Source organism: Limulus polyphemus, unplaced genomic scaffold (assembly GCF_000517525.1).
Source record: "Limulus polyphemus unplaced genomic scaffold, Limulus_polyphemus-2.1.2 Scaffold97, whole genome shotgun sequence".
In the NCBI taxonomy this organism is placed as follows: Eukaryota; Metazoa; Arthropoda; class Merostomata; order Xiphosura; family Limulidae; genus Limulus; species Limulus polyphemus.
In genome coordinates, this window is record NW_013665707.1 from 917,622 (window position 1) to 928,166 (window position 10,545).

General features: G+C 35.4%; 1 protein-coding gene across 1 annotated transcript; it reads right to left on the bottom strand.

The window, feature by feature from the left end:
* Positions 1-1,314: 1,314 nt before the first annotated feature.
* LOC106469495 (keratin-associated protein 5-10-like) lies at positions 1,315-6,253 on the bottom strand. Its single transcript, XM_013929997.1, has 3 exons — positions 6,208-6,253; positions 2,267-3,097; positions 1,315-1,439 (listed from the first exon to the last, which is right to left on the bottom strand). The coding sequence occupies exons 1-3, from the start codon at positions 6,251-6,253 to the stop codon at positions 1,315-1,317; spliced, it is 1,002 nt and encodes a 333-aa protein (XP_013785451.1).
* Positions 6,254-10,545: the final 4,292 nt, after the last annotated feature.

A 10,545-nucleotide genomic window follows, 5' to 3' on the forward strand; every position in this document is an offset into this window, starting at 1 on the left:
CATCATTAACACGTTCACTTCCACCACTAGTTTTAAAAATTCCCTCCCTCGTGTTAACCACACGTTTGTAATATTAGCCACTTGTAATATGTGACCCACCGGTGTGTCACGCGGTCCCTAACAAAAAGTCGGTTGTGACCCATAGGTGGGGCACATGGCAGCGAACGTGTTAAGGGCCATCGCGTCACAAAAACAAAACATATTTATAATAAAATGCAATGAATATATTGTTTCGACTTTTGTAGGTAATACTAAAGATATTGTCCTAAGAATAATGTTACTTATGTAAGAAAGCGCATTATTTTAACACAGTAGTAAATTAACAAACAAACCGTTGTTTTTAATTTACTGCTCCTCCTCCCGATAGCTTAGCAGCAAGTCTGAGAGCTTATAACGCAAAAATCGGGGGTTCGATACCAGCGGCTAGCAGAGCACATATAGCCCATTGTGTAGCTTTGCACTAAACAACAAATGAGTAAACATTGTTAATATACTACTAAAACTATATTGTACAAGTCACTTTAATAGTAATTTGCCTCAAGGTTGTGCTTTAAAACAGCATATGTAGAGAAAACGTGTTTTTAAACTGGTCCCCATGAAGTATAGAACTGAAACTGGTCCCCGTGAAGTATACAACTGAAACTGATACTCGTGAAGTATAGAACTGATGCTGATCCCCGGGAAGTATAGAACTGAAACTGTACCAGTGAAATATAGAAATGATACTGGTCCCCGTGAAGTATAGAACTGAAACTGGTCCCCATGAAGTATAGAATTGAAACTGGTCCCCCTTGAAGAATAGAACTGATGCTGGTTCCCGTGAAGTATACAACTGAAACTGATCCTCGTGAAGTATAGAACTGATGCTGATCCCCGGGAAGTATAGAACTGATGCTGGTTCCCGTGAAGTATAGAACTGAAACTTGTCCTCGTGAAGTATAGAACTGAAACTGGTTACCGTGAAACATAGAACTGAAACTGGTTCCCATGAAGTATAGAATTGAAACTAGTCCCCCTTGAAGAATAGAACTGATGCTGGTTCCCGTGAAGTATAGAACTGAAACTGGTCTCCGTGAAGTATGGAACTGATACTTGAAGAGAACGATGAATGTATGGAGACAATAGTTTGAGGCAAAGAGTCTGTGGACGATTGGGATCAACATACTCCGGCTGAACCGCGGCTTTGATTTCTCATACTTTCAATAAAGACTCGGGATCCCTCTCAGCAACTGGCACTTATGTTTTTTTCCATCAAATCCATGACAATGATAAGATACGAACACAACTCGAATTATATAATGTGGCATTAAAAGTCTACTCCCTCTGAATTTCACATGAGGCAACATTAGTTGGACTCCTAATATGCGGCGAGTATCGCACAGAAGGCAAGAAAAGAATAATGCTTGCATCTTTTGCAGTCATAGATTTTCTGACTTTGCCTTTATAAAAAGAAATCATAACGAATTGTTCACTTGAATGACTCCTCCCCCCCCCCCCCGGTGGCACACCGTATGTCTTCGGACTTACAACGCTAGAAACCGGGTCTCGATACCCGTGGTGTGTAGCTTTGTGCTTAATCACAAACAAACATTTAGAATGAAATGAAATATGGTGTATCTATGGCTATCTGGTAATTTGGATTTAAAAATATATTTAATTTTAAATTTATATTATTTTTGAACTCGGTATTATTTATGAACAAAGTAATTGTTATACACGAAACTAGTGTTAAGTACAATTATTTGTAGTATGATAAGGTAAGATTCATGTTGGCTATAAAATATAGCAGTGAATTTAATTGTAAACTTGTCAACGATTTTAGTTATTTATTGTCAGAAAGCAAGTTAATATTTGTTTGTTCTTAAGCACGAAACTACACAATGAGCTATCTTGGATGTGCCTGACACGGATATCAAAACACAATTTTTAGCGTTATAAGCCTTCGGGCTTACCGTTGTGCCACTAAACAAACTAGCTACAAACCTTCAAGCATTGGTTACAGTTTCTAAGGTATATGACCAGTAACTGATTTAATGTACTAGATTTCAATTTTAGTCCCATTAGATCTGTAGCTGGTGGAAGAAACTCACATGTACACGAAATGGCTGCTCCTATTGACTGGCAAGCTTGTTGCCAGGATCCAACACAGTCAATATATTTAGTTAATGTAATTTAATGTGCACTGATTCATAGAAGCCATATGGATTGAACATTCACAGATGCTTTGTCAAGTGTATTCTGGTAGTAAAGGAACGAGTGCATTTACCATTTCTACTGTAAAGAATGACACATACATTACATCCTGCTGGGATGGCACATGCATTACATCCCGCTGGGATGGCACATACATTACATCCTGCTTGGACAGTACATACATTACATCCCGCTGGGATGGCACATACATTATATCCTGCTGCAATGGCACATACATTACATCGTGCTGGGAGAGCACATACATTACATTCTGCTGGGACAGGACATACATTACATCCTGCTGGGAGAGCACATACATTATATCCTGCTGGGATGGCACATATATTACATCCTGCTGGGAGAGCACATACATTACATCCTACTGGGAGATCACATACATTACATCCTGCTGGGACAGTACATACATTACATCCCGCTGGGATGGCACATACATTATATCCTGCTGCAATGGCACATACATTACATCGTGCTGGGAGAGCACATACATTACATTCTGCTGGGAGAGCACATACATTACATCCTGCTGGGAGAGCACATACATTATATCCTGCTGGGATGGCACATATATTACATCCTGCTGGGACAGTACATACATTACATCCTGCTGGGAGAGCACATACATTACATCCTGCTGGGACAGTACATACATTACATCCTGCTGGGAGAGCACATACATTACATCCTGCTGGGACAGTACATACATTACATCCTGCTGGGAGAGCACATACATTACATCCTGCTGGGACAGTACATACATTACATCCTGCTGGAATGGCACATACATTACATCCTGCTGGGAGAGCACATACATTACATCCTGCTGGGACAGCACATACATTACATCGTGCTGGGATAGTACATACATTACATCTTACTTGTTTCTCTATGAAAGAAGAAGAAGAATTGTTGGAGCTTTCTTGAGATGGGATATTAGGGTTAGAAGAATTGTACTATTAGAGTTTTGGATTCAGAGAACTGGAGAATACCATAAATAAATTTAAATACTAACAGGCTGCATTTCATTTTGTATTTTCAGTAAATTTCAATTTTGTCCTCGGTGTAATTTATGTGGTTGTTGTTTTTGTGTGTAAAGCTACTTAAATGATCAATAAAAAACGTTAGTCGGTTATCTCTCTCTTATCAAGTCCTCGCAATTTAACGATTTTGACGACTTTCGCATTCTAATCGAAAAAAAAAATATTTATTTCATCATGATATTAAAACAATAAAATATAATACAGGCTGCCTTCGAAAGGAGAAATAGTATCCCTTATTTTGTTCAGCATTGTGATAGCTGTTGTTTTCTTCACGTACAACTACACAATGGGCTATCTGCACTATGTTTACTGCGAGGAATCAAACCCCTAACTTTAGCATTGTAATTTCGTACATTACTTCTGACCCACCGGAGCATAGATTTATTTTATTGTGAATTACTAAGTTTTAATTTTCATCCTGTTTTATTTTGTACTCATTTGTGTTTATTGTAAATTAATATATGTCTGGTTTTATTCAGTTTTTTTTTCTTCATGTCCGGTTTTGTTTAATTTCAGTTTTCATTTATTTTGTGGTTTTATACTTACGCATTTCGTGGTTTTATTTTTGTGCATGTGTTCTGCACTTAGTTACTTGATGGTCTCATAAATATGACGCGCCCCCCGATGGGACAGCGGTAAATCGACGGACTTACAACACTAAAAATCCGGGGTTTGATTCCCCATGGTGAGGACAGTAGATATTTTAATGTAACTTTGCTAGAACAAAGAAACATAAACATGACGTGAAAGGTTGCAAGATTGCACCAACATTCTTTTCTAGTCTAAGGTTACATATCACACTAGCAATGCTCCACTGGGTAGTGGATCTTTTTTCTTTTTTTTTAGTTGATTGGAAGTATAGAAATTTCTATAAATTAGTGTGTGCCTATTTTATTTCTCTCGAATATGTTGAATAGGGATGGTTATTGATTTGAATAGTCTTAGATTGTGTGATACCCCATTAGAAGTTTGTCTAACTTAATAGTTTCGTGTAGTCATATTTTTATTCAGTCATTCCAAACAAGCTAAGAAGCTGACCAGCAACAAAACACAGCATTTCTTAGTGTTTGTGTATACGAAATAAAAACTGTCTTCATTCCTTTGTCGTCTGTGTTAGTTTTATTATTTCCAAAACGTTTCCTGAATCCGCTGTCGACTTTGGATAGTTATATCTTTAATTGTAGGATGTGAGTGTACGTGAATATAGCATCTATGTAGAAACTGAACACTTGAAGATAATTAAGAGAGTTAGAAAACAGGGAGTACATGGTTATCCTATGTACTAAGTAAGCAATCTACAGCACACTTACCAGTAAATAGCAAACCAGTGAGCAAAACATATACAGTGCAAATAACCGATATTCAAACTGCAAATATACAAAACAGAGATATGCAGAAAAAAGCTATGAAAAATTTAAATAATCTTCCCTAAAAAATGTAGCTGAGAGGAGTGTTTTGGAGTTAAATTGTTCTGAACAAAGTAAACAACGAAATTCAACAAAGTAAGTTATTTCATCTTTCACTCACAGCAAAAACTTGACTTTTATGTAGATTGAAGGTGTTGTCTTACAAGGCAAAACAGCTATGGTTAAATTACTAAACAAAAAACACACCCGTATAAAGTCTACTACTGTATCTTATGATTCCAAGATCTACCATTATCCAAGAAGCAGAAGAAATTATTGTTTAATCATTCAAAATAACAAACAGGGTTTCATTTTAACAAGAACAACTCATGTTTTACGTTAGTCAAAACAGTAGAGTATTTACATGCAACAAGCAGGATTTCCCAACCCTTCACAATAAATTGTAATACATCTTAACTAAAAAACTTAGCAAACCATTCAGATGGAGATGAAATATTCTGAGAATTACAGACATCCAGTAGAACCACGAGAGTATCCAGTTAATTATCTACGACCACAAGTGTTGTTAAAACGTAACGAGAGCGATAATGATTTGCACTCTTGTGAATTGCATCCCACTGTACGTCCATTAAACCTATGGGCTGTATAGCAGAAATATTAAGTTATGTCACAGAGTTCCAAAAAGGAGAGAAGTGCACTGTAAAATGTGGGGAAAATCCAACATAGTAAAAAACTTCAATGATATAATTAGTGCAAAGATTTCCGTACATGTGTAAAAATTAACTTAACGAACATTTAGCATTCCGATTTCAATTACAGTGGTTATGGAAATGATACTGGCTTCAGTATTTAATTATTATTTATGGTTTGTGTCAACGTTATTAATAAGTGTATGTGTCAAACGTTATTAGTATTGCACATTAACGTGTATTGAAGTATTTCTAATATTAGTGCTAAATACATAAATGGTATATGTCGAGGTACTGTAGTGTATTCAACATAATATAGTTTAACGGAAAGAACATAAACACCATTAACCAAGCAAGAGTATATATATATATACACATTATGGTAAACTTTTCGAATGGTATCAAACATTTTCAAGAAAAACTGGTAAGAGTGAAAAATTTATTTAAGGTATAAGTTATTTAAATAAATAAAATAGATATGAAACAGTACTAAATGCTCTTTTAAGGCTGGTATTTGGCTTATATTGGGTGTGGTACAAATGATAAGATGTGTTAAGCATGTATGTTTACCTAGGCAACAAAGCAGGATAAAAACCTTGGACATTATTATCTTGTACCAATTAAGAGACCAACGTGACGTAATTTTATCAATCAAGCAACCTATATAATGTGACTGCTATGACTTGAAGAGACTTTATATACGTAACAGCTGGCTTTGCTGATAGTGAACTCATATCCTTCTGCGAATCCTGCTTTGTTATCACATATTCCGAGGGATATGTACTCACATAGCTGAGGCTATGATTATAAACATCACTTAAAATTATCAGTGAGAAGGATATCATATTAATTATAAACACACAGAACAGTGGAAGGCTATAAAAATCATTTGTGATTTACTCTCAATGCTCAAGTTATCCAAACATTCTGTTTCATACAAAGTCATTCTTACTTCATTTCTAATTGAATATATCTTAATTGAGGCCAAAAGAGTAGTGAGTATGTATAGTAAGCTTTAAGTGACCCACAAAATGTATAATTTATAAACTGTTACTCAGAACAGTGCAGTTAGAGATTCGTTAGTTCACAAGTAGCAGAAGAGCAAGTCTTGCAACGTGTTTATACTTCCACTACAGGAATTACCTCTAGCTCAAATGATCCTAAAGGTCTTTAAGTGTTCTTCTTTTTAATATTATTTCTATATAGCGATATGTAGGCATACATACGAAGGATTTAAAGTAATAATTATTGTATAATTACCCTGTAAATCCATATTAAAGGTTCACTTATAACTGTATTGTGGTTATAAATAATAAAAACATTTATTATTCATGAAAACTCTCCCTCTTGATACTTCACTTTCCCTAGAAATATGTATAGAATGGAAAAAGACTCAATCCTGAATATATATTTTATTTGTCTTGATCTAATGAGACAATGGCCTAATCCATACCTCCCCCAATAAATCGCGGGAGATGTTACACGTTAGAGAGATTCAAAGTTTCATAAATTGTTCAACATCCAGATCAACCTGAGAGGTTTCCACTAAATACTTTAATTGCTCCAGGAGTTTAGTGACATTTCATGATTCAGTATATATATATATATAAAGATTTTAGATTCTAAAACTTCTCTTTCACATTTCATGGGATATATATTCAAAGATTTGCTGTTATGACCACATATATATATCAGTTAAGGTACTTTTCTCACACAAAGACCAATGCATTACTGCACCAAATATGGTTAGGGAACACTTTGTGTGTAGCACGTGTTCCATGGTTGCAGCAGATCCATGCATGAACACGTTCAGCCTTCCTGGGTGTTTAACTTAAATATGAAGAAGAAATATTACATCATTATATAGATTAATATTCCAATTCTATCTACTAATGCGGTGTCTGGGATAGTCAACAGTAAACGACCAATATAAAAAGTCACAACTCACCTATCCTACAGGTTAAGATTGTGCTCTAACTCTGAAACACATTCATTCCAAGTATACCAGCCCCAGAACCACTGTCTATAATCACTACTTCCAGTTATTCGAAGAGCATACCAATGTAGAACTTTAGATATGTCTCTCTCACATCATCTCAAGCTTCTCTACATTGTTAAGATGAAAGCCTGCATTTATCAGTGTCAATATAGGGTTATGTCGTAATGTATGATAAGCAGCAAGATTGAGGAGAGAACTCTGGCAGCTCTAATATTCACATTTGTGTATGTGGATATACCAAATTGGTTTGGAAATGTTGTGGTCAAACAGAACACTTTATCAACTAAGTCACACAAGTTGTGCCTTCTTTCCAAGTCACTTGTATATCCGATTCAAGGTCTACTAGTTTAAAGTTTGCCTTCGTGGTATTCTTAGGCAAACTGGAATCAACAGGTGAGCACTAAGTCTCACAATAATGGGAAGATAAAAAATATTTCATTTTGACAAAATGAAAATAATGCAACTAGCAAAAAACAACTCAAATCTCGTACAAAACTAAAAATAAAATCATTGTTGTACCTGCCACTGCCTCCCTTTCTATGCCATGTTCAAAAAGCTCTCAATCACTCACAATCTGTCCTCCATCCTGCTCAGCCCATCATGAATGCTACATATGTCAGTAATAACTCTGTGGAAAGATCAACCAAACTGGGCTCTCTAGGGCTAATATCCTTTGTCTGCTTTGGCAGTCCAACTTCGGCGTTTCAATGTTGTAATCACTTCACACTGGGACTATGATTAGCACAGTTGGTTTGGGGACTAGAGAAGTCCCTGATAGTCAGCTAGCAGCTAACAGACAGAGAATAAGTCGTTGAGAGGTTGTAACAGTGAGGAGAAACACTTCACATCTAACAGATCTCCTTTATGGTGTCAGTTCCTTAGATCACAATCAGCATGCTGCTGGAAGTAAACACACTCAGGCACAGTGGCTTACTATAAATAAACTGAGAAGAGAAACAGTCAAAAACAAAAATTCATTGAACAGTTCACGGGAAAGCAATAAACCAGTCAAATCCTGAACAATCAAATCCTAGTCTTTAACTTATTTTATAGAATTATTGTTTATACAAGTGACAACAGATATATCTTAACCACGGTAATAGAGAAATGCAGGATTTAATTTATCATCAGAGAGCTGATTGTAGAACACATTTTTGGGAAGGAGTTTGTCAATATAACTGAGTAATATTGATATAAATACATGTACCAAATAAACAACATAAATGCCAAGATATATGTCAGGTTTTTATGTATGGGCCGGATTCTTTATAGTAAGTGTCTGTGAATTGTTGGCGATAAATTTCAGCAATAAACGAGCAGCACACAGTCCACTTGTTTTAAAATAATATATTAAAACAAGTCAAACGTATATACAAATGTTCTTTACACTGTTGATTATCACAGGTGTATCCAGAGCTTTAAATAATTGTCTCTTTTTTTGTCCACACAAGTTGGTACAATTACTTTAGAACACAATTGACAAGACAAATTATTTCTTCTCTACTATGTTATTATAATACAGTCTGTGATACTTTCACTTTAGAAATCGCCACTATACATTCTTTATAGCTAAACTCGCAATCTATATCTAACAATATCGAATTAAATTTCAACGCATATTTATACCCCAACAGTAGCCTAGAACGTTTCATACACTACGAGATATTATGATGCAATAATACTAAATTAAAACAACGAGAAAAACTCAGAAGGTTCTAGTAACATTACGCAATAATATAAAAATCACCAATTCATAACTATTGAACTACAGAACATATGATTCATAAGCAGTTACGTAAACAAACCTGCGATAAATTATCACTTCTAAAAATAACTAAATTTAACACTCACGCTATATAACTATCTAAATCATAACTCTCGCATTAAATTTAAATGGAAACAGTCGTGTATATATAACAATATGAGAATGAACAATAAACAATCTTTATTTCATCATATGTATTCTAACAGAGCACTAACTTTTAACTCAGAAATTTACAATTTAAATCTGACTTGCTAAAACACGGAACATAAAAACAAAGTGCAATTGTAACAGACTTCCAGAATTAAAAATGTTACTTAACTTTCATTATTGACAACCACAAAACTCTAAGTGTAGAGGAAACAAGAAGAGCCAAGATATAGATAAGGCTTTTCTGTATGATAGCTGATATAAGATTGGTACTAATGAAATTCAACGCACAGTAAAGCTAGAGAATAAAGAAAGGTGATGTTTCATGGGTATTATAGGTAATGTAAACGTAGTAGAGATTTGGCTTAACTGTACTATTCCTGCCTGTTTTTAGAGTAGGTCGACGTTTTGGCTTCTATACTGAGGCCTTCTTCAGATCAAATGTGTCAGTATTGTTACGACAGCGCAAGTCACGTGACTCTGGTAACACGTGATGAGTTTCTACAAGGATCGGGGAACTTCACGAATAATCCAGTATTTGCTAGATGCCCTCTATTTTAGTATATAAGCCGGCAAATAAAATGACGGCAATAATTGTATTGCAGACAGAGAGATATAGAGACAGATAATCGAGTCAAGCCGTAAGTAAAGTACGTGAATCGTTGTGAATTCTAGCGTGTGTTTAACTTAAAGTGACTGTGAAAAGTAAGTGTATTGCAAAGTTGTATAGAGAAAGAATAAACTTGTTTTATTTAAGAAATAACTTATATCGCTGAAGTTTCACGGGGATAATTTCTACGGGAAATTAACCAACGAGACATAACAAATTGGTGTCAGAGAGTGGGACGGAAAAAAGAAAAGAAAATGGAAACGAGAGATGGCAAATCAAACTACAGCTTAGCAGGTTTGATGGCAGCAATACAAGAACAGCAAAAGAAACAAGAAGAGAGATTACAGCAGTTGTTGGAGGAAAAAGAAAAGAAACAAGAAGAGAGACAACAGCAGTTGCAAGAAAACCTGCAACAGTGGCAGCTCGAACAGCAAAATAAACAAGAGAGATTACAGCAGTTGTTGGAGGAAAAAGAAAAGAAACAAGAATAACAAGAAAAGAAACAAGAAAAGAGACTACAGCAGTGGTTGAAGGAGAAAGAAAATGAACAAAAAGAGAGACTACAGCAGTGGATGGAGGAGAAAGAAAATAAACAAGAAGAGAGACTACAGCAGTAGTTGGAGGAGAAAGAAAATAGAAAAGAAACAAGAAGAGAGACTACAGCAGTAGTTGGAGGAGAAAGAAAATGAACAAAAAGAGAGACTACATCAGTGGTTG

Coding starts and splice junctions, on each gene's coding strand:
- LOC106469495 (XM_013929997.1), bottom strand. CDS start 6,253: ATGACTTTGTATGAAACAGAATGTTTGGATAACTTGAGCATTGAGA. Junction 3,098..6,207: donor GGATAACTTGAGCATTGAGA/GTAAATCACAAA, acceptor CTTCTTTCATAG/AGAAACAAGTAAGATGTAAT. Junction 1,440..2,266: donor CATTCTTTACAGTAGAAATG/GTAAATGCACTC, acceptor CTTTTTATAAAG/GCAAAGTCAGAAAATCTATG.